The following is a 25106-nucleotide window of genomic DNA, read 5'->3' on the forward strand; positions in this document are numbered from 1 at the left end:
ACACATCATTCAAGTGGAATAACAACCTACCTGAATACAGAAGAAAAAAAAACAGCCTGGTGAAGAATAAGTATCTTCCTTTCACACCATTTAAAATCCATATTCCATGGCACAGTTCATTTAAGGAGGTATTTTGATTTGTTTCTTTCCAATTACTAGAAATAATCAAGTTGAATTATTACAGCAAAATTCAAACTACACAGCTGTATCTAGAAACCATGGTTCTAGATTGTTAAAGGCCAGGTTTTTAGTGAAACAGAGTGCCTTCCTTTCAGTAGCAAATAAAATGCAATTAAAAAATTCTGAAAGGAAGAATTCTGGTTTCCAATTCCAGTTTTGCTTTGGTCTGTAAGTTTACAAATTAACCCAAATGATTCTTAAGTTTCCGTATTGAATTGCATGCTGTTTGTGCAAGGCTTTGTAACCCCAATTTGTCACTGATTGAAAATATTAATTGAATAACCTTGCAGAGCACAGATCTGCTCCTATAGTCTGCAACTATTTTATGAAGTCTATTGTATACAGTTCAGATACTGAAGAAATCTGAACGTATAAATACTTGGGTCCCCAAAAGATAAAGACATGTGCCTAACTTCTTCTGTCACAAACTGCAGTCTTTCTTATACTGAAATCCTCCTTACATGCTACTGGCAATGGAAAGGAGTCTTGAAGTGGATATTTAACTCATGTTTGTGTTAAGGTCTCTTTACACTGTCGATTGTTACTAAGGAGGACTGTTGATTTTAGCATTAAACGTACATAAATAAGTATGCAAAACTGGGGTTGCATTTGCTGTATCTTGCACCTGGTTTGGTTGGAAGCAGCTCGCTCATGGCTGTTAGGCAAACTAATTTGGGACTCCCATTGCATAATAATAGTGGTGTGTGAAAAAAATTCCTGATATTAATTCACATACATAGCATATTCCCTTTTTCATGTCAAAACAACCAAGTCACTGGTTCTTCTGGAGCAGCGTCTGAAAGTGCAGAATACCATATTCAGGCATTTTTGATGCTTCTAATTTTTTGTATGTAGCCGTTGAAAAAAAATCACTCTTGCACCTTTACGTACTGTGAGTTTATAGCTCTTCTGTCTTGCACTTGTGATGACAATGACCTCAGAATACCCTAATACAAAATTAGAACATTCTAAGCTCTTTAAAATAAGCGAGACTTTCCAGTTCAAGCCATTGTTTTCTGCATACCATTTCCAAATAAAAGACTTGGCATTTGGGATAGAGTTACCTTTTGTTATTGAAGAGGAAGGTTGTGAAAAACTATGTAAGTAGAGAACCTTTGGTGATACTAAATGAAATGTTTTAGTTTTCTAGTTGTGGAAATGTCATCAGATTAAAAATGTGGTTCTGTGTGTGGTTAATGTAGAAGAAAACATATACAAAAGCTCATTGAATGTATTGCAGCTCATGCCGGATTATCAGTATCTGTGATCTGTTTAAAAGTTCCTCACTTGTCATAGGATTAATTTTGATAAGCAGCAAGGTGGCATCTTCATTAGGCTTGGGGTGGCTTTGGAAGTTAAGTGGCCTGGGGCGGGGCTGTTTTAGAGTTAACTTGCAAATGTTCATCTCCTTCCGAAAGATACTCTTGCACAGTACTTACTAGTGCGTAGCAATAGCAAAAGACACTGAGGTGTCTCCAGAAGCGCAATAAAAGCTGGTGAAGGGTCTGGAGCACAAGTCTTACAAGGAGCAGATGGGGCAAGTGGGATTGTTTCACCTGGAGAAAAGGAGGCTCAGGGAGACTTACCACTCTACAACTACCTGAAAGGAGGTTGTAGCAAGGTGGGTTTTGGTCTTTTCTCTCAACTGATAAGTAACAGGACAAGAGGAAAATGGCCTCAAGATGTGTTTCAAGTGAAACAGGATAATCTATTTGTAATGCTAGTCCTCAGCATACAGCTTACAGCTGTATCATAAGATACTGAAAGATACTGGGAAGGGACCTCAAGAGGCTCTCCAGTACCAGCACAGCATCTTCCCCCTGTTACAGACTAACTGGGCTTTTCTGATAAAACCCTCTTGAGTGAATAAATCTAGCTGTAGGAGCTGAGAAGTAAAGCCAGAACAGAAAGGAATAAGCAGTGGTTCATCTGGTGAAACCAACAAACCCTTCAACTTGCTTGAGAAAGAATCACTCGGCCTCACCCTCTCTGAGTTGTTATGAAGATCCATAGGAGAAAACAAAATTGTGTATTGAACCAGGAACTGTTTTTTTTTTTCAAGCTGACTGATTTCATAAACTTGGGGAATGCTCCAGCATTATCCCCAGGTAAGGATATTCTGTCTGATCAACACCACCTCTTCACTGCCAGCAGGTTCCCCACCTGTTTGATACCAGAAGAGCATTGGTTATTTTCATGAACTTTTTGCTACTGCAGACTGCAATCACATAGTTAAAAAAATAAATAAATAACCCAGTGATATGTAAAGTACTAAGTAAATAAAAATTTCAGGGAGCCAACTGTGCACACAGTTCTGCTTTGTTTCCCATGTGACAAGGTCACGGATGTCACATTTATGCAGAGTGAAATCAGATGTGAATTTGGTTGATGAGGGCATCTTCAGCACTAAAGTAGGAGTCAAAGTCCAAGAGCAATGGGGCAGACCACATCTGGGCTACAAAGAGATATGTGCCAGAGAGAATGAGTTTGTGTGGAGGTCTCAAAACATACGAGTCTCATCTGCATGAACAGCAACATGTCAACACATAGGAATTGAGCATGGACTGAACCCATGGTGGCATGGCTTAACCCCAGCCAGCAGCTAAGCTCCACACAGCTGCTCATTCAGTTCCCCTCCTCGGTGGGATGGGAGGAGAATTGGAAGGGTAAAAGTGAGAAAGGAACTTACGAGTTGAGATAAAGACACCTTAACAATTAAAAATAAATAATAATTAAAAAAAAATAGAAAATAATTTGTGAGAACACCCCAAACAACAGATAGGCAAATAAAACCCAAGAAAGGCAAGTGATGCAAATGAAAACAATGGCTCACCACCAACCCTAAGCAGCCAATTGCACACCAGTCCCCAAGCAGTGCCACCCCATAATATCCCCCTTCGGTTTAATGCTGAGTATGACACCATATGGTCTGGGATATCCCTTGGGTCAGTTGGGATCAGCTGTCCTGGTTGTCTCCCCTCCCAATTCCTTGTGCACCACCAGTGGGTGCCAGTGGGGCAGTCTGAGCAGCCAAAAAGGCCTAGAGGCTGTATAAGCACTGCTTAGCACCAACAAACAAAGGCATTACTGTTGTTCTTACTTCAAACAGATCTTCCATGGAGTGCTGGTCCTAAAGGGGTTCCTGGGAAGGGAATCTTCTTGGTTACTTCCAGAGGAAATCTACCTTAATAAAGTAGTAATGCTCACTTTATAACTTCCTTCAACATTTTTCTTGACTGTAACTCACACTATCCTGAGCATTCCGAAAATACACAGCAAAAATTATCCACTGAAAAGATGCTACAAAGCTGACTAAAAATAAAAGCCTAAATCACAGGCTGGTTTGGAAGGGACCTTAAAAGTTCATCCAGTTTCAACCCCCCCTGCCATGAGCAGGGACACCTTCCACTAGACCAGGCTGCTCAAAGCCCCATCCAACCTGGCCTTGAGCACTGCCAGGGATGGGGCTGCCACAGCTTCTCTGGGCAACCTGTGCCAGTGCCTCATGACACTCATGATGAAGAATTTCTTCCTCATATCTAACATAAATCTACTCTTTCAGTTTAAAGCCATTCCCCCTTGTTCTATCACTACACGCCCTTGTAAAAAGTTCCTCTCACATACAAAGATTTCTTGTAGGCCCCCTTTAGTTACTGGGAGGCTGATATGTCTCCCTGGAACCTTCTCCAGTCTGAACAAGCCCAACTATCTCAGCTTGTCTCCATAGGAGAGGTGCTACAGCCCTCTGATCATCTTCATGGCCTCCTCTGGACTCGCTCCAAAAGCTCCACATCCCTCTCGTGTTCAGGACACTAGAACTGCACATAATACTCCAAGTGAGGTCTCACGAGAGCAGAGGAGCAGGATCACCTCCTTCGATCTGCTGGTCACGCTCCTTTTGATGCAGCCAAGGATACAGCTGGCTTTCTGGGCTACAAGCGCACGCTGAAGCTGGCTGGCTCATGTTGAGCTTCTTACCAGCCAGCACCCCCAAGTCCTCCTCAGTCTGCCCTCAATCCAGTCCCCGCTCACCCTGTGTTCCCGTCGGAAGCCATACCACACATCTTCGTTAGCCGGTGCTAGCTCCCTGCCCCACAGCCGCTCCTTCCCACCCGCCTCAGGCCGAGCCCGTAGCCTCAGGAGATAGCGCCTCAAGAAGTAACGAAGGAGCGCTAGAGCTGGACAGCGGCCTCCCTCCCTGCCCCGCCCCGTCCCGCCTCACCTCACCTTGGCCACCGCCCCTGCCCGGCAGTTGTGGGTCGGTGGTGCTCAGACGGAGCAGCCGCGGGATGATTTTGCGAGGGCGTTTTCTTCATATTTAAAAGTGACTCTGTTTTCGTTGTTTTAGTCAGCAGCTCTCTGTCACCCGCCGGCAGCAACGGCGGGGGAGCGCAGCGCAGCGGTACGGGAGGGAGGGGAGCGAGGCGCGGGGCGGCCTCAGGTGTCGGCGTGCACTGCCTCTTACAACATGGCGGGCACGGACTCCTTCGCGGCGGTGTTGACCGCGCTGCGCGGCTGCTACGCGGAGGTCGCCCCGCTGGAGACTTTCATCCGGCAGCTGCAGGACAGCAGCTCCGGGGAGGCCGAGGTGCTGCGGGGCGACGACATAGGCTGCTACCGGACCTTCGTGGGGGCGTGCCTGGTGTGCGTCCCCCGGGGGGCCCGCGCTATCCCCCGGCCCTTCACCTTCAAGCAGGTAAGAGGCAGGCCAAGAGTGCCGGTGGCCTGCGTGGGGCCCGGGATGGCCGTATCTGCACAGCCCCCGCCGAGGAGTGAGGCCTGCTGGGGTCCGGGCGAAGCCCCCCTTCCAGTGGCTGGAGGGAGCACCAGAGCCGGTGGCTGCCCTTGGGGGGCTGCGGAAGGGCGTCGCTGCCTGCGGTAGATGGTGGCACCACGCTTCCTGTCTTTCATGCGTGCCCCTCGTGGCTGTTGCTGGGCCCCGCCAGCCCGCTCCAGCCAGCGGGGAGGGGTATGAGTGCATTCCCCCTTCTCTTCTCCTGGAGGGTGAGCAAACAAAGGCGGCGGGTGGGTGGTTGGTTAGGTACCGCGGAAGGGCTGCGTGCCGCTGAGCCCCCGGCTACCTGCGTACCGTGTGTGGTACGGGGGAGCAAACCGAGTGCGGCCGGGGAGCGACGAGGAATTACGAGTGCCACTTCCCACTCTAGTGAGGGGAGAAATCGCTTGTGGGCCGGTAATTAAGCAGAAGAAACTTGACGGAGAAGGAAGGCCGCTTTTCTAAGAGTTTTAGAGTGCATGAGCAGAACTGCGCTATGGTAGTAAATAAGCTTGTCTTAGAATTGCGAACGAAGTCGTTTAATTGAGCTTTTCTGTACGTAAAAGGAAATGGAGGCCTCAAGAAAATCAGTGTTAGTTCCCTGGAGGTTAGAGCCTGTGTAAGCACGTGTAGGGCAGAATGACATGGAGGTCTTGGGGGCCGGTTTGCTGCGGGGAGCCAAGGGGCATAGTGTAGGGTGTTTCCTGGGCATGAAATCCACGATCAACAGGGCAGATGTTAAAAAGACTTCCTTAAAGTCATAGGCCCACATTGCTGCGCGTAAACATCTTGTGGTACACTTGAAAACCCTTCTTTAGTATTGCCCATGTGGATCACTAATACTGCTTCAAAACTTGGTGTCTAGGACTTTGTATCTTGCATGTCTGTTTATTTAAATTGTGTGTTGTGGTTTATGGAAGTGTCAGTGATAAAAGCTAGTTTTCTTTCCTCAAGTTGTCTAGTCAGAAAGAAGTTACTGCAAGAGTTGTTCAGCGACTGTGTGAAAAAAGAAAGAAGAATGTCCTCGCATATGGATATGCCTTACTGGATGAAAACAGTTCTCATCTCCCAGTCATGCCATGTTCACGTGTATACAGCTACCTATCCAATACTGGAACGGAAACGACTTGTACCAGTGGCGTCTGGGAAACACTGCTGAGCAGGATAGGGGACGATGTGATGATGTATTTAATGGAACATTGTGCAATCTTTATGCTGGTTCCCCCTAGTAATTGTTACCAAGTTTGTGGGCAACCCGTTTATGAACTTATTCCACATAATGTATGCTCACCCTCTGCATTTGTTAGACAAAGGTTTTCAAAGCGTAAACGTAGTAGATTGCTTGACTATATGCAAAAAAGGCTCGTGTTTCATAGACAGTATCTTTCAAAGTCACATTGGTGGAAAAGCAGACAAAGACTTGGCACTAATGTCTCCAGCATGGGAAGTAGAAAAAACAAGATACGAAGCTCGATGCCCAGTTACCGGTATTCTACAAAAGCTGTTTCTAAAGCAAGCAGACAGATTAGAACAGCTACTGAGCATCTGGAAACACAGAGTAGCTCCAGTTTGTGTTTGTCAGCTATGGTACCATCTTTAAAAAGGAAGCTTAATAGGAAACAACGTGAAATTCCAGCTAAGAGAGCAAGAGTAGAGGAAAAGGCTTGTAATCTCACTCCTGCTGTAAACCAAAGTAGTTCTGAGAAATGTGGAACTCAGTGTGTGGCATCACATTCTGCAAGTCTCATTAAAAAAAGGCACATTTCTCAAAGAAGTAACAATGATATGTCTGGTCCTTCTTTAGTTCACGCATCTCGTGACAGGAAGATTGTTGTGGCACGTGAAAGATCTTGTTCACGAGGAGTTCAGAGTAATGAACTTTTAAAGTCCAGCACTGAAATGCAAGCAGAATCCCATAGGAAAGGAGTAGAAATGTGTATGCATGAATCTCAGTCGGATTCTGTGCAAACTAAACCTGTGGAGGGTATTTCTTCAAAATGCAAAAGGCAAAAAAGTCCTGTAGGTCATTTGGCGAAGAAGTTACCAAATAAGCTCTTGCGTTCTGCAGTGTACTTTAATAAGAAGCTGCTGCTTTATTCCTGCAGGAGTTTTCGGGAATGTTTTCCTAAATCATTTTTACTGAATCGCTTGCAGGGCTGTCAGGCAGGTGGAAGACGGCTTATAGAAACTATATTCTTAAACACAAGTCTGTTGCAGAAAAAACACAACCGAAACCTGCTACGTCGCAACTGGAGAAAGAAGAGGTTGCCCAAGCGCTATTGGCAAATGAGACATACATTTGAGAAGCTGCTAAAGAACCATGGAAAGTGCCCTTACTTAGCTATCTTGAAAAACTATTGCCCTGTTAAGATATCTGAAGCCAGTGTGAGAAAAACTGAGCTGCCTTGTGGGGTAACTTTGCCTGGAGAAGCAGAGGCTCACAAACAAGCGGAACAGTTTGTGAAAGAGCCTGCTAATGGTGTGACAAGCAGCAGATGTGAATCTGGTCACACTAATGTGCCAGACAATTTATGCACTCCTCTTGCAAAATCTGTGCATGAGAAGTCACAGAGTGAGGAGCAAAATCCAGGAGGGGTGTGTGAGTCTGACCTCAGGAACCTTCTCAAGCGGCACAGCAGCCACTGGCAGGTGTACATGTTTGTGAGGGAGTGCCTGGAGCAAGTCATCCCTGCTGAGCTTTGGGGTTCAAACCATAACAAGTGCCAGTTCTTAAAAAACGTGAAAGTATTCATTTCCATGGGGAAGTTTGCAAAGCTTTCACTGAAGGAGTTGATGTGGAAGATGCGAGTGAATGACTGCATGTGGCTTCGTCTAGTTAAAGGTACTTCTTATATTAAAGAGCTAAGTGGTGGGGGGTGTCAGATGTCTGGTGTTCATGTTTAAGGTGGGAAGTGCAGGGTAATGAATCAGGGTTCGGAGTAGTTGGGTTCATTGGTAATAACTGTAGCTGAGAGAGCAAACTAGTAGTGTTTGTAATTAAAAACAGAAGAACAGTTAAGCCTGTCTTCCTTCCAAAACCTGAAGTTTTCATTGTTTTCGTTCATGCTTTTTGTATTTAATAGGATGGCATTTTCATCAATATGAATTCCGAACCTGAGCATTTCCAAAAAGGATCTTCCCTTTCCACCCCTACCCTCCAAATTGCAGTAACTCTGAAAATTCATTGAAGCATCACCAGAGCACGTAATGAACAAATGCAGTCTGCTTGTTGGTTACCATGAGCCTTCAGAAAGAACTAAAGGCAGATAAAACACTTGTAGCAGCATGTGTCCCTCTGCTAGTGTAGTGAGCCTTCATCCCACAGTGTGTTTGGGTTTTTTGCCACTCATGTCAACCCTGTGAGAAAGATGCGAGTATGGGAACCATGCAGTATGAGGGTTGCCCACCATCTGTCACCTTTCTAGAGCCCTCTACAAACAAGAGACCCTTACTGAGCACTAGTTCAGGTTGAGTAATTAGTGGAGCAGAGGTCACAAGACCAAGTTATCCCTGGCATTAGCTGATTGCTCCAAATTCTGTGTGAAACCCTTCAGTTTAGTCCTTGTTTCAGGTGACAGGTAAATTTTGCTTCTCTGAAGAAGTCTTTCTTCAGACACTGTTCTAAGACATAAATTCAGGCTTGTAGCTGTGGTTTTGTAGTTGACTCCTGCAGGATCTAATGCATGCTGTCATTTATCTGTGCTTCCATTCTCCATCTGTACAGTGTGGATTGCACTTCCATGACTATATGTTTGCAGTATTTTTTCTTTCCTGGTAATGTACTTAGTTCTACAGTAACGTGTACTGAAAAGGGTATTGCTTTTTAAAAGGTGCAGTAAGGTTCTAAAATTACTAAAGGTTCTTTGTAATGTAAGAGGACAGTAAAAATTCTGATGTTTGAGAACTGATGTCAAAAATGGAAGAGGTTACACTTCCATAAAAAACCTGTCAATTCTAGCAGACATATTAATTCTTTATTCAGAAACTCAAAACGATGTTTTTTTTAAATGCTGAGCAGTTACATATTTTAAAGTGTTTTTATTGTAAGATACACGTTTGGTTTGTAGCCATTTGGAACATCATATCTTAAAAAAATGTCTCTTATCCTCTGACCTTATTCCAGGAAAAGCAACACATAGGCTTGATTTTAATTGTCATGGAACTGCTCCCTTGTGTTTGGATTTCAAAGACACATTTCATTCCTTTGCTGCACTGTGGGCGTTTGGGTTTTTTTCCTCCAAAAGTAATAGTAATGGTTACTTATCATTTCCCTGAATTGTAATCATTTACATCTGTTGTTAGTAACTTACAAAACAAAGTATCTGGTTCCAGGACAGCTACTTAACAACATCCCAATTTAATTTGTGTATCATAATTGCATATTGCAACTCTTAAATTGGAGAATTTTCTAACAGTCATTGGATTTTTTTGATTAATGTTAGCTGCCTTGTGTTGAAGTGAGCACTGATTTATCTCCTTATGATAGTCTTGGGAGTGCATGAGAGTGTCTCTGTCCTGAAGTGCAATAAATCCAGACAGGTTAGAGAACTGGAGACTTACTTCCATTTTATAAGTTTGAGATTTAAGCCTCGGCTGCATTGTGTCAAAATTAAACTGGTTTTAACACATTTGTGCCATAATCATTATTTGTGCTTTGCAGCTAAGATAATATTTCTGTATCATTTCTTTCTGTTGCCATGTTGCATTTTGCTAAATTTTACTCTTAAATTTAATTAGGAAAAGTATTATTGAAGGTGGCAAAAAATCAGTATTGTAGCACAGGGTTTTATTCTCTATTCACCACAGATCTATGGTCTTAAATCTGACAGCAGCTGGGAATGTTCTGGGTTCATAATTTTTGTGCTATCTAAATGTCATAAGTGCTGATGGACTTAGGGTGATTTTTTGTTTTTTTTTTTTCTTTTTTGACCACAGCAGTAAGTTTTGTAAAGGATGTCTGAAATAAAGCCTAACCCTAAACTTTATTTTCATGTTATTGGGAAATCTGAATGTCATTCTCATCCCCAAGTCAGCCCAGTTTAATTCTGTTATATTTAAACCTAAGTATTTTCATTCTTTTGCCTTTTCTAAAAAACTTTTTTTATTGTAGTAGGCTGACTCCCATTTTACCTTTCCCTTCACAATAATCTTGCCATAGTGCCTCCCACAGTCGACACTGGGGGAAGAAAGTAAGTCTTTGTGCTACTTATGGCATGTATTCGTATCCTGTCAGTTTGTCACTGCACATTAATTGTGATGTTTGTACTTCAAGCTTGGGTGAGTCACATTATTTAATGACAGTGAAAATTTGGAGTGGTATTTGTGCCATTTTTTGTATTTGCTTTTTTTCCTTTCCATTAATGTCAAGCTAAGAAAGTGTTATGTGTGTTGTTTTTTTTTTGTGTGTTCTGTTTCTTTACTAATACAAATAGCTGATATTTACCTTTGAATTGTTTATTGAAGGTGATCACTTTGTTCCTGCTTATGAACATTGTTTCCGTGAAGAACTTCTGGCTAAATTCCTGTACTGGCTGATGGATACCTATGTTATTGAGTTGCTCAGATCATTTTTCTATGTCACTGAGACCACGTTCCAGAAGAACTTGCTTTTCTACTACCGAAAGTTTGTCTGGGGCAAGTTACAGAGCATTGGAATTAGGTAACGCTAGAAAATGAATCAAACATTAGTAGAATATGTGGAAATCTCATGTTTTTACAATTCTGCTTTCATTTATTGCCCATTTTTCCTCCTTTTTATTTGCTTAATTTCCTAAAAGAAAATTCAGTCTGTGATCGTAATGTGCACAGCTTGTAAATTCAGAAATATTTTGTGTGAGAAAACTGATTCAAATTTAGAATTCTGTGGTAGGAGGAGAGAAACCTTTGTAATAGTAAAATCCATTACAATGAGGTTTTTGGTTTGGTAAGTTGATTTTTTTTACACCTTTTAACAGTGAGTAAAGCACAGCAACAATCCCAAAGTAACCTTGGGATAGTTCATTTTAAAAATACTCAACTTGCTTCAATTGTTTTAATTATACATAATCAAACCTCTGCTGAAATGCTGTAATACTCTGCTTAGGAATACAGGCAGTAGTCTTGTGTTTTGAGGATTTTATTGAAGTGAATATTTTATTTTATTGAATATTTATCTTCTGTTTATATTTTATTGAATATTTATCTTTTGTAGTGCAGCTGTGGAATTCCATGCTGCTTTTTTGGTCTTAAAAATGCATGCATGTATTTAAGTTAGGTCATTATTTAAGATCAAATTCAAAGCAATTAAGTCAGAAAATATGAAAGATCTGAAGGCAGTTTTAATGAACAGGATTATGCACACATCTCCGTAATTCACATCTTCTGGGTTTTCATTAGAAACTGTTGGTATCTGAGAGCGCTTTGGAACTGTGCAAAATGAGCGTACCTCATATCTTGTGTTTTAATGGCTCTTTTATATGGAGAACCTTTTGCTTTCACAGTGGTCTCCTGGTCTGCAATGTTATGTGTGTGATTTTTTTTTTTTTTTTTCCCTCCTGCCCCACCACTCTCTGATTTCAGCTTGGATATCTGCAGTGCAGCTTTTCTGCATATGTGTTTGCACTGAATGGGGTCTTGACCTCATTTGCATTTGTAGCACAGAGTATGCAATTTAAATAGTAGTAGTAGAATATAATTTTCAGTCCCACATACTATGTTTGTCTGGTCTTCAAACTAACAGCCTTAGTGTTGCAATTAGTGCTTTATGTCATTTTAATGTACCTTCAAGGCTGCCTTTAGCATAAAGTATCATCAAGTACTAATTTTTACGTATTAGATATGCTGTTTTGTAGTGGAGCATCTGATTGAAAGAAAACAAATATTTTTGGGTTTAGCCCTTTTGTCCCTATTCCCAGTTTCCCAGAAAAACCCAGTGTGTAAAGACAAGGTGCTCTGAACTGAAAAAACCCTAAGCTAGGTTGATCTTGTTTTTTTTGATTTCCTCCCCACATACTTCCCTACTGTATAGGAAGTTCCACCTCCCTTTTGACGTGGGAAATCTGTGAACTGCACAATACTGGAAGGTGGGGAAGTATCCCAAAGAAGTCCTGTGCTGTGTGCCTGCTGAGGATATCCTGTGAGGTCAGGATGTTTGCTGTTGGCTAGAGGGTACATAGCTGCATGGACTTCTAGTCTAATCCCAGCAGCTGTGCTTAAGCTTCACTCACAGTGCCAGGGATTTTAGCACTGCTTTTTCAAGTGTGCAGGATAACATGAGGTCTCCTGCTAATCCATTATACTACACCTGTACAGGCAGCAAGCTGCCTACTTCACACAAGAGAGAAATTGGGTGTTGGATATACAGCTGTTTAGGGCTGCCTCGGCCATTTTGAGGCTTTCCATGCACCATCCTCTTTTACCCAGCCAGTGTTTTCAGGCATTTGTCCCACTTCTTCTGTGGGGATTGAGTTGTCTCACTTCCCAGGGGAGTATCATAACCTGTAGGGCTTTTTGGAATGGCACATTTTGTCTTTCTGAGCAGTACAAGTAGCAGGAGATTGATCCAGGTCTTTTATGTTGCATCTAGGGCATTTTAACAATATGTGTTAACTTAAAAGCAAGGGCTTTTTCTCCACCTCCTTTTCCTGATTCATTGCTTAGAAAACGATTGATTAAGCTACACTGAACTGTAAATTCTGGGGGGATGTCTGAGGTGGAAGCACATTTCCCAGTAAGATGAACTTACAGACCTCACAACCATGACTTGGGAGCCTTCCATTCTTCATTATTAGCTGACACGTGCTCATCAGATCAATTCTTTTCAATCATGTTACTGGATATTTAAATACCCCTTTTTGTATATGTATCCTGGTATTCACTTTTAATAAGTAGTAGGTCCCCTAGATGCTGTGAGTGGAACAGCTCATTATCTCGTGTAGTTCCTTCCCTGAATCTTTCTTAACATAGTTTTCAGAAGGTTCTGCTCAACTTTGTTAATATCCCTCAAGTTTATGAAAGCATGAGAAACAGCCAACTTCCTGTTGTTTTGTATAAAATATGTCCTAATTTTCAGATGTATTCAGCTAATCTGTGCTAAAATTTTCATTTGTGTTAATTAAGATTTGGTTTTAATTATCTTAATTTGCATCAAGCAGAAATGAGTACTCTTTTCCTTTTTGTATTACATTTTCATTAAGGTACCATGAAATTGTTCTGAAATTCAGATTTCCATGTCACTTTCTGCAGGGGTTAGTATTTGTAATTATCTTCTTAGAAAAATATTTGGCTTCATTTATTATAACGGGATTAAATGTTTTGACTTTCTGCCTTTCCTGTTGTTTACACTTAATGTGTATTTGTATTTTAGAAACCATTTTGCCAGAGTACGTCTACATGCTTTATCTTCAGAAGATATTGAAGCTATCCGTCAAAAAAAATATGTGACATCAAGGCTCCGGTTCATTCCCAGACCAAATGGGTTAAGACCCATAGTAAATGTGAGCAGCGTTGTTAATGCACGAGCGTTCAGCAAGGAAAGCAGAGAAAAGAAGGTTTTTATTTTCTTTATTGTTTTATATGTGTTTAATGCAGGCAACTAATAAAGCGAGTGAGCTTTTTGTTATATAAAACTAGTTTTAACATGTTGAACTGGAACATTCAAATTGGAATGACTGAATGGGCTTACTTGTTGACTTCTCCCTTCCCAGTGCTTAATTACCATTAGCCTTCAGTTCCAAAATCATGTACTTCTGTTTGCAAGCCTGTCTTAAAGAAGTGAATCTAGTGGAATGGTATGGCCTATTAGGGTTTTTTTTTCCTCTTCTCTTTCTATTCCTTCAGGTTTACTAATTGGTTGTGGTAGGCGTCACTCACCTATGAGAGTAGAAGGACATAAATCTCCGTCAGTATTCTGAACTAACATGTCGTATTTGTTTGGCACACCAGCACGTGAGGATTAGACAAGTCTGTCTTGTTGGGATTTACCTGAATACTGATGGTGTGTGTTGACTAGTTGGCTTTGATGCCAGGTCAGCCCAGAGGGCCAAACGGTGAATTGGGTGTATTGCAGAAGGTCCAGGAATAGCAAGGAAGCTGGATGAACCGCGTTAGGGAGATACAGAAGAAGCTGGGAATTACTGCAGTGTGGGAACAGAGGCAGAATACACAGTGCACAGACTAATCTGTTTAACAGGCCAGTTAACTACAAGACATAGTGGGAGCCTGATTTCACTGTCTTGCATGACTGCATTAATTGTTTTTCCTTAAGGCTGGGTCGCATCTGGTGCACGTGATTGATGTTCCCCAAATGGATGATAGGTCAATGGCTTCTTAGTGCTTAGTGCTTGGTGTGTGATTCCCAAACCAGATCTGAAGTGTTACTTCTTCATAGCCTTTTTGTGGCAGTCAGAGTCTCAGATTTGAAAATATACACACAGTTAATTCAGAAATAGCTACAGTGCTTTAAAGGTGCCGGGTCCTGTAGCAGATCTGGCAAAGGATGATATGACTATACTGAAGAAGATGTAGGTTCAAAGTCAACCATGGTAGCTGGTCAAGTGATTTGAAGTAACCTGCTCTGGAGTTGAGAGGGAGTATCTGTATCTGCTGAAAAGTGGGAGCAATAGACTCCTGTTGGAGAGTGCTGACAAATAGCTGAGGGCACTGAGGTTTTCAGCTATTAGACAGATCTCGACTGTCAAAACTAATAAGTCCATCTATTTATCTCCTTAACTATTACACTTTGATTTCCAAGAGTTGGGTACAGAGGCTCTCTTGTCATTTGCAGGTTTTTGCTGCAGCTAAATTCAGGCTTTCTGAAAACAGCAGTTGAACAAAGTAATACATAAATTTAATCTCATTTTTCATCTAAGTGTGAAGTCTGTGCATTGGACAGAATTTAACATGTTTCAGCATACTTTAAGGTGATTCTCTTTGATCTCTGTAGGTGCAGCAATACAACACTGAACTGAAAAATCTATTTAGTGTGTTAAATTATGAACGGACTAAAAACAGCAGTTTTATTGGCTCCTCAGTGTTTGGGAAAGATGATATCTACAGGGCATGGAAGAATTTTGTTACAGAAGTGCTTGAATCATATGATAAAATTCCTCATTTCTACTTTGTAAAGGTATGCCTTTAATTACACATTCAAACTAATTTTTCAAAGTCAACTTGTGTAAATACTTCTGTAGCTGTAATAGCTGTGATCTGACTGCATAATTATTTCTTTTTCAAAATAAACTTTTGTGCATACCTAACACAGGCTCTGGTTTGGCTTTTTCAAGATGGGGTTTGGTTGTTTTTTTTTTTTTGACAGGGTGTGTCCCTGCAGTAGCATTTCCTTTACTGTATTTTTCTATGTTTGTCGTGTAGCACATGCACTGGATTTTTGCAGTTACTTTTACATTAGTATGAAAACAGGACAAAGATACAAAATGAGTTATGCTTTTCAGTCCATCTTCCCAAAGGAAAACCAGGAAAAACTTGCTATGCATATTTGGATAAATTAATCATTTTTTTTAAAAAATAGGTCTCTTCTATCTCGCTCTCATTAGTTTCTGTTGAAAATGAATACTTGAACTGCCAACAAGTGTCTCTCCAACAAGTTTCTTCTCTTGAAAAAATGAGTGCTTGTCTTATCCCACTATATGAAGGAGTTTTTTCTTAACACCTTATTTTTTCTGTTATGTCTAGCAGGCAATCTTTTGTGCTTGAGCTCAGTTCATAGCTTTGAATTGGGGCAGGTTATACAGATGTGTATAAATTACAGAAATTTATATACACTATAATGGGGCTTCTCTCCTGTGCTTTCATATGTCAGTTGTCATCCTGTCCTGACATTACTTTCAGTGATTGTCTTGTTATCCTTCAAGCCAAAAAATCACATCATTGACCTAGTTCTGCTAAAATTGTTTTTTTTCAGAAGGTTTTGAATTTTGGCTGTGACAAGTAAAAGCAGAGGTAAGATTGCAGTATGAGTTAGGAAAGATAAAACATCTAGGTTTGCAGCTTTCCAAAAGCCTAAGATGTCACCTCCGTGATCATATGGAGAGGAAGATTTCTTAATATTTAAACATACAAATATTTAAATATTTAAATAATTAAAAATTTAAATATACAAAATATTTAAACATACAAAAGTGTCACCAATAAACTTCAGTTAAATGATTGAAGGTTCAGCGTTAGATTTAAGGATTGTGCTAAAACGGGTGGTTATCTCTTGTAAGGCCATATTTGTCGATCAGTGAGGAAAGGTTTTGCAGATAAACAATGAGTTTGTTTTGTCACATATTTGGACTGAATGATGCAATAGTTACACTCCTATGTGATTTATCCTTCAGTCTTTTTTACATATTACAATACTTGTCTTACTAATGTAGTGTTTACAGTGATATTGATGAATACATAATGGAAGATATTTTTTCTATTTCAGGCTGATGTGTCCAGGGCATATGATACTATTCCTCACGATAAACTTGTAGAAGTGGTTTCACGGATCTTAAAACCTCAGAAAAAAACTCCCTACTTCATACGACGCTATGCTGTGGTTATGATTACTCCAAGTGGAAAAGCCAGAAAGTCCTATAGGAGAAGTGTATGATATGCCAATTTTTCTTCTATTTACTGCTGTGAATAGGTTTCGGTCCAAGCAGTATTTTTATTTATAACTTTTTTTTTTGTGTGTGTCACAATATGCATTTGGCAGTTACTTCATAAACCATTTGATAATAGTGTTGGATATTTTTCAGAGGTAGCAAAGCTTCTTTTTACCCTGTAATTTTTGCATTTTTTACTCCATGTTAGTAAGTATAAATGTAAATGTATTGCAGAAATAGAGATATGTCAGGAGACATTTTAACAATAGCAGAACTGTTGGATTAAAATAATGGAATAAGGCTGGCCCTTTGACCTTCACTGAATAAAAGAGTCTGGTACTGAATTTTCTATTGCTTTTGTAATTTTTTTTTCTTTACACTCAATATACAGGTTTCTACTTGGCAGGATTTTAAGTCAGACATGGAGAGCTTTGTGTCCTACCTTCAGGAGGCTACCTCATTGCAAAATGCAATAGTAGTTGAACAGGTAAATATTGGGAGGCTTATTTTCAATTGAAATAAGAAAGCTACAGAAGAATTGGAGGAAGATTGTGTGTTTTAATTGAATGTATATATTAGGTGGTGACAGCACCTGTTTTCTAGTAACCCAGCACCTTCCATAAAAAGATTTTTGTAATCTCTTCTTTGATGTTTATAACAGGTTCTTGGTGTTCAGTGGAAGGAGCAGCAGGCAAGAAATCTGGCAAAATGCCCTTCTAGACTTTTCCCAGATTTTTTCATTGTTGCCTCAGACTTTCATTTTAACCAGTATTTTTTTTCCTTTCCTAATTCCATTGTTTGTTTCAACAGTTCTCAAGTGAAAAATTAGCTGTCTAATAAAGAAGGGCTTCAACACTTGCTATCTCTAAAACAAGCAGAAGTAAGAATGAGCAAAATGCATCCTAAGCTAAGTAGCTGAGGAAATAGATGTGGTATCTTGAATAGCAAACTGCACAGAATAGAAAAATTACTTAAACAAAAAAAAAACAAAACAAAAAAATTGACAACTTCAATGATTACCTGTCAAGGTTGAGAAAAATGAACTCTTCTTCAGAGGACACTTTGTTACAAGAAGCACGCATCCTTCTGCCGTTTTGATTCTTGTGTTGCAGGGAACTGTACTAATTCCAAATGGTTGTTCTCAAGATTTCCTTCTGTGCAAGGAGCATGACAGAGAAAGTCATAGAAGTAGGAGAGGAGCTCAGTCAGTTCCCTGATACATTTTATTGCTTGGTATCATGGTGTTCCATGGTAGCAACCTACCATATTCCTGACCATCAGAAGCCCAGGCGGGTATTTTCTAACAGCCTACTTCCTCTATTTATTTTTTTTTTTTTCCCCCACAAACTTCCCAATGGAAAATTTTGATTTGAGGTAATTTATGCTTATACAGGTAGAATGATTTTTATATATATATATATATATATATATCTGTGGATGTAGGAATAGAATATACAGTATGGGTGGTGCATGATTCTATGATCCTACAAAGTGCAGAGAGCCTAATGAGTGCATGAATGAAAATAAAAATTAGTTGGATCTCTTGTGATGTGTGTGTAGGTTTTATTTTGTTCTTTTTTCCACTGGACATCTGATCTAGGTAACTGTGCTACATATTACATGAACAGCAGCATTCTATTTCAGAGTATTTTGCATTTGGAAACAAGTTGTGTGTCTGTATGTCATTACTTTAAAGTGTTCTGAGGACAGTATCCTGCTGGCTTGGGTGTCTGTACCATGGGTGTATCACATCAGCTTTTCAATGCAAATAACCATGATTTCATGTGGGTCTGTCAAAAGCTGGATGTATTTGTCTCACGTCTAATCTATGCAGAAGAAGTAATTTTACTTTAGTTCTTTTTGTTAAAGGGATTTAAACTGCTCTAAATGAAATTTTTATTACACAGTTTTTAATAAAATAAGCGTCATAAATATTGGGTGGGCAGTAATGCATGGAATCGGTGGTACTACATGGTACAGAATGTTTTGCAATAGAGCTGGCAAGTGAGTGTATTTGTCCTTGGGGAATCCTTAAGAACATGACAGTTATAGACATTGGCCTACAGGATAGAAAGTGGCCAAAAGAGTGGGGTCTCATACATTGTAATAATCCGGTATCATATGCCAACGCTTAAAGTTGTTTAGACATTAGACTTAATTGTTTTCCCTTGTAACACTAATCAAAACTTCTTTTCTCCTAAAGCAAAACAGAAAAGTAACTGCACCATTCACTTGTTGGATGAGAGCAGCTTTTTAGTGTTTAATTCAGATTTTGGTTTCTGGTGGGTTTTCTTCTTACGTTAGGTATTTAAACTCCTACAGTCTAAACGTCCATAAAGGTTTCTAAGTGTATATTGTGTTTTCATTTTCAGTACCTTTCTAAAGTACAAACCTTTTGTTTTGTTGCGTTTCTAGAGCTTAAGTTTAGATGAGACAAGTTCCAGCCTATTTACTTTTTTTCTTCAAATGATACATAACAACATCCTGGAGATCGGGAACAGGTAAAAAAGAAAATAGTTTTTCTTTCTTTAGTGTGTTTGGGTTTTTTCATTAATTGTTTTTTTTTCCTGTTAAACAGGATACTTTGAATTGGCTCAGGGGATTTTCGATAGCTGTCTTTTAAAGATTTTTATTTTGCATGCATTTGAAATCTGTTATATCAGTTTAAATTCCATAAAAACATGAAGAGTGTGGAATAAAATTTATATTGAATAAAGTTTCTCTTTCCCACTTGGATGATGTTAACCATACAAAGAATGCATTATTCTAGAGATATGTAACCTTCTTTATTTAAAACTGCAGATGTAGTTCAAAAGAGAAATACTTTTAAAATGTTGGGATCCATAGTGATAAACAAAAGCAAGGTAACATCTAAGCAATCATGCAAAAGTCTTGTTAGTCATTTCCTTGTAGTGCAAAATTAAACCTTTTCTGTGTGGACTTGCTATTTGGCAATTTAAAATGAAAATATAAGGCAATAAGAATATTAATTAAAATTACTGGCAACTCTAAAATTAGGAATCGGATAGTATAGAGGGCAGTAATGCAGATTTCTTGTGTTCCTAGAGATACTAATTTGGTATTTCTCATCTGGTTTTGCCTCTAGGTGGCGAAAGTGTATCACACATAGAAAACGAGTATTTACGTGGTCTTTATTTGTGAATTCAGAGTGAGGTAGATTAGAATGAATAGCTGCTTGCTCTTGAAAAAATACCTTTAGTTTAGAATACTTAATCTCACAGGGTTGTGTGAGGGGGTGAAAAGCTTTCAAGGAGGCAAATCAAAGAGCCTTTATAGGTGGCAGAATCATGAGACTGCTCGTGTGGCCATTAATAAGGACTGACTAACATCAGTATGTTTAATGAAAGTTTAATGGTTTTAAAGAAAGCACATCTTGACAAAGCCAACTCCACACTTACTTAGTCTCTCAGCTTGGCTGAAAAAATACTGTTTGTCCTGGAAGGGATTTGTCCTTTTTTAATAGCTTATTCTTATTTTCAAATTAAAAAAAAAAAACAAAAACAAAAACAAACAAACAAAAAAACAACCCAAGCTGCAGTAAGTTTAGTAAATGAATACACTCTTTAACTGATGATTCTTCAAAAGGCATCACAGTTAATATTTACTTGATGTTTTGAGAAATGTGCTAGAAGGAATACTTTAATACTTTTTAATACATTTATCGAAAGTCATTACATTATAATCTAATAGCTCACTGTTTCAAAGGGGTGTTGTGAAAATAATTCCCTTGCGTTTTGTGTGGCATGTTCATTCTGTTGCTGCCGGCATAGAAAAATCCACAAGTTAATGGGGAGTTCTGTCTTCAGTAGCTTACCTAGATGTCATGCATTACATTACTATTACGATGCGTGGTCTTACTGGTTTTATATAAGTAACAAGGGAAGTAATGAAGCCTCCCCCTTGCTATGTCTATGTGAATTCTTTGAAGCCAGGAGAAACAAATCAAGGATTATGCTTCTGCAAAATGACAACTGATAACTTAAGTGAATTTTTCAAGTAGGCCGGGGGGAGGCAGAGTATAATTACAAATAATAAGGGTTAGCATTTCACAGGATGTAGTGTTTTTTTTTCCTAATGAAAAGTAAGATAGCTTCATGCCTGAGCTGTTAAATGAGGAAATAAATGTGATTTAAAGTGTAGTTGAGATGCATAAAAACAGATCATGTGCTATACTGGGCTAAGCTCTCAGAAATTTTCCTAAAATTAAAGTAATACTTATTTGGGGAAAAAAAAAAACCAACCAACCAAAACAAACAAAAAATACAAAACCATAAACCCAAGAAGCTATTTCCCAGTCAGGTCATGCTGTGCAAGTATATACAAAGAACACCTCAATAAATAAATAAATAATAGTTTGGAATATTTCTCCAGTGCACTTAGCTTTGAAACAAACGTTCTTGTACAAGAAACAGTGTAAGATGCAACATAAAGAATTACAAAGCTTAAATGAAGTGTGGCTATGCAGTTGAAGGAGGAAGGAGGCATTGTGGTTTGAGACAATTTATGCAATTTCTTTCATTGAATAACAGTTGCTTACTGGAGTTTGTTAAAAAGAAAGGAATATACGTATTAATGAGTTTTTTTACACTGTTTAATGTGAAACTTCCTAGCTGTATGTAAGTTAAGGACAAATTTAAGGCTAACTAGCAAGCATGTAGTCTGTGTCTTATTGAAACATATATGTTGTACTTGAAAAAACAAGTGAAAGTTTAATAGAATTGTTTATTGCAATATTGTGTGTTTTGATTTTATCTTTCTTCTGTACTAGGTACTACATACAGTGCTGTGGAATTCCACAGGGCTCCATTTTGTCAACCTTACTTTGCAGCTTATGCTATGGAGACATGGAAAACAAATTGCTTAGTGGGATACAACAGGATGGGTAGGAATGCTTTGTTCTTTACTGGGTGCTCTGTTATAGTAATGCATAATATATAAGATACGTGTTAGCCATTTTCTGTGAAGTTTAATTTTGAATTTCAAGGATTTCCAACTGTCCAGTCAGAGTGTAGTACACAGAATCATCTCTGAAGCTTCTGTGGTGGCTCTGTGAGGGAATTTGCTTGTTTGACATAAGATTGGGAAGAAAAGTGCTGAAAAGAAGCTTTCCTAGATCTGTAGGTAGGAGACTTGTTCTTAAACAGGGCACAATATTTAGGCATGCTGTAGAGTCTGACAAGCTCTTCTGTAAGAAGTTTATGGTTCTTCCACAATTTTGCCATCACTGATGGCAATGCTCCTGCTTTGAAGAGGACACTGGACAAAGTAATCTCCAGAGCTTCCTTTCCCTGATATATTAGGCAGGATTTATCAAACAGATATCAGCATGGTTGGGGCCTGAATTCTGTTGAAAAAGCAAACTCCAGCCTTTACAGTGGTTGATGGTAGTCTGTTTTACATTTGAGTTACAGCTTCACAGAAAGGTTGTTACATGGTAAATGAAGATACCGAGTTAGAGTACATCAAAAATCTAGCAGCTGCATTTGTGTACCTGATATTATTCCTCCTTTCTGTGTCTTATTAAGATACACTTTTCCGAGGGAGAATTTGAAGTAAAACCCTGCATCTAAGCAGCTACTATGGAGTAGTTTGTGTGCCATAAATTCCGGTCATGTTTCATAGAGCCAACCACTTTGCTTTCTTGTTTATTTATTTATTTATTTATTTATTTATTTTTAGGAAAAAAGCGGTACTGATTTGGAGATCATATTATCCTCTACCTTCTTGTGAATTAAAATGGGCACATTGTTGCTCTGAGGAGTATGACAAAAATGAGAGAATTGCATATTTAAAAAAAAACTAACACCCAATTTCTTACTGATTACAGAGTTCTAATACGTCTCATTGATGACTTTTTGCTGGTTACACCACATTTAATGAAGGCAAGACGTTTTCTAAGGTATGCTATTAACGACATAGTCTTCAAAATAAGTGAATAAGCCATTTAGTTCATTCTTTTTCATCTTCATATATGTTTGCACATACAGGTATATTTTATGACTTAATCAAGGGGAATTTTGGAGTCCTTGTTGGTAGTCTGTGCTTGGGAACAAATCTAATAGCTGCTTTCTTGGTGGTCAACTAAAAATCTGTTGCAGCTCAGATGGTGGGGGATTCCTGCTGAATTTTAAATTAGGGACCCAGCTACTGACCTTGATGGAGATTCTAGCAGCAATTAGTAGTGCAGACTAACCAAAGTACCTATCAGTTGTCTTTCAACACCATTTTCCCTCAAATTTTTAAGATGTCTTAATTACTTTCTCAGAATGGTTTTATTGGGCAGGTATGCTACCACCTTCTATTCTGTTCTTCTTTCCCTAGGGAAAGAATGCATTTAATCAGATAAATGAGGTTCTTGTTATGTGGATTCTTCTTGGTTTTGTTAACTTTCAAAACCAATAACTTTTTTCTGTCTTCTTCCAGTGATTTTGATCTCAGTGGTTTCTGTGAGTGTGGTTTATGCAGCTTGTCTCAAATGTTTCCTGGTTTAAGTTCTTAATGTGTATTAATCTGTAAAAGTTTTTCTCCATTATCTACAGCTTACTTATGTATCTATTTAACTCTAATTCAGGGTGTTTTCAGGTTACCGAAACATGGCTAGAAATAAAAAAGAGTTGTTGTTCCCTTTATTCTTTGGTTTCTGTTGTTTTATGCAAGATCATATGTGTCTTATATTGTTATTACACTTATTACTGTTCATATTTGTTTTAGGACTCTAGCAACAGGTATTCCTGAGTATGGCTTTTTAATAAACCCCAGTAAGACAGTCATGAATTTTCGTGTTGATGATATCCCAGGATGTTCCAAATTTAAACAGGTGCCAGATTGTCCTATGATCCCATGGTGTGGTTTATTATTTGATATACAGACACTTGAGGTTTACTGCGATTACTCCAGGTAAATAGAGTTGTATGCTTCACTGTCAGCTTTACAGTATATTGTACAAAATGTGAGAAGCACAAGGATGTCTTGTGAATGATGTAGTTGAATTCACTGCAAAATAGATTTTACAGTTCTGTTTCTTATACATTAGTCTAAACATTTTATTCTGCTGTGCAGCCTGCTGTTTTCTTCATTCCATCCTGATGGAATGTACATACCATTAACACCATTGAATGTAGCACAGGTCCCTAATGACCAGAAGCCATATACTGTATGGTGGCTGCATGGTTCTGAGAAGGTTTATTCAGTCACCTCAGTTTAGCTTCTTTCACCATTATTGTGAAACTGTGTATGTGTAGCTATATATATCTCAGCACTGTATTGTGCCTGATATTATATGGCTATAGTTAGTATTCTGAAATTGTTGGTTTTTTTGTGGGTGTTTTTTGTTGTTTTGGGTTTTTTTTTTTGTGGCTTCCTAGTCATGGGATTAATTTTGTATGGACTAGAGAGACTAGTTATCCTTTCAACATCAGAGGTGTTCCCTCTGGTAAACTCCAGATGGTAGTGTAGGGTAGAAGTAACCTCTGTTTAAACTAGCAACCTTAACTCTTTACACAAAGCAGTCTGAAACGGCATAGAACTCAGGACGGGACAATGTATCCTACTGAAAAGCTCCGTAGACCCTTTACGTAGGCTACTAGAGATGGCATTAGACATTTGCTAAAGATTAATAAAAAAAACACAAACCTGTTTAAAGAGAAGTAATATATTGTTATTGATTGTGTTTGGTATAACCAGCCCACACATACATTTAAGTGGGAAATTTGAGGGAGGTTTTCCATCACCAGTGTGTTGAAGTTCTTTAGTAGTAGTCCAAAACAGAAAAGCTTGGACCGTTTAGGAAAGGAATTTATATGATATGATTTTCTGTAAGAACAAAGGACTAGAATTAACAAAGAGATTTATTTACTAGTTGTGTTTGTGGAAGAAACAGTTTATGTTGCTGAGGACATTGGTACTACTGATCTGGGAGATACTACTCAGAATCCTGAGGTGTTTGTTACAAGAGCCACCTTCCTTTTCATAAGCTTGACTTAAGTAACTGTTACCTCAGTTCACCCTTGTGTGACTTCCAACCTCAGCTCCTGCATTGCATGGATCACAGAGTATAACTTGGTTGTCACTGGAGTCATTAATAGTGGTCTGGCCTAGACCATGTGTTCTGTTAATGTATCTAGTTTGTTTTTAAGCTTATTGGTTTGGGTTTACTTAGCAGGGTGAATTATTCGGCCTGCGATACTGAAGTCATTCCTTAGCTAACAGTTAATACCTTAACGCCACAGCGTCTAGCCTCTTTCTAAATTGGATTTAGTTATAGTCGTCTCTTGGCTACTGGCTCATTATTAGTAGGCATTGTCTGTGACGTGGGAAGTTAAATGCTTACTTTGCAGAATTTAATTTAGTCTATTAGCCCATGGAGTTTAACTACTTTTTTTTTTCTTTATTTTTCCTAGTTATAGCTATACTGCCATCAGATCAAGTCTTTCCTTCAATTCAAGTAAAACAGCTGGGAAAAACATGAAATACAAATTGACTGCCGTCCTCAAACTGAAATGCCATTCTTTATTTCTTGATTTACAGGTGGGAATATGGAAATGGATGTTTGGAAATAC

At 39.1% G+C, this 25106-nt stretch overlaps 1 protein-coding gene across 1 annotated transcript in view; it reads left to right on the forward strand.

The window, feature by feature from the left end:
- The first annotated feature begins 4437 nt into the window (after positions 1–4437).
- The window catches only part of TERT (telomerase reverse transcriptase), a 30348-nt gene continuing 9679 nt past the window's right edge, over positions 4438–25106 (forward strand). The window contains exons 1-12 of the mRNA XM_057423108.1: positions 4438–4876; positions 5909–7796; positions 10418–10613; positions 13299–13482; positions 14877–15059; positions 16365–16526; positions 16919–17014; positions 18943–19028; positions 21317–21430; positions 22376–22447; positions 23260–23445; positions 24948–25074. Coding sequence (XP_057279091.1) covers positions 4649–4876; positions 5909–7796; positions 10418–10613; positions 13299–13482; positions 14877–15059; positions 16365–16526; positions 16919–17014; positions 18943–19028; positions 21317–21430; positions 22376–22447; positions 23260–23445; positions 24948–25074 — 3522 coding nt within the window. The 5' untranslated portion in view covers positions 4438–4648. The remainder of the gene's footprint in view (positions 4877–5908; positions 7797–10417; positions 10614–13298; positions 13483–14876; positions 15060–16364; positions 16527–16918; positions 17015–18942; positions 19029–21316; positions 21431–22375; positions 22448–23259; positions 23446–24947; positions 25075–25106) is intronic.

Source organism: Pezoporus wallicus, unplaced genomic scaffold (genome assembly GCF_028554395.1).
Source record: "Pezoporus wallicus isolate ANWC-B61680 ecotype Strahan unplaced genomic scaffold, APGP_CSIRO_Pwel_v1 contig_749, whole genome shotgun sequence".
NCBI classification, from domain to species: domain Eukaryota; kingdom Metazoa; phylum Chordata; class Aves; order Psittaciformes; family Psittacidae; genus Pezoporus; species Pezoporus wallicus.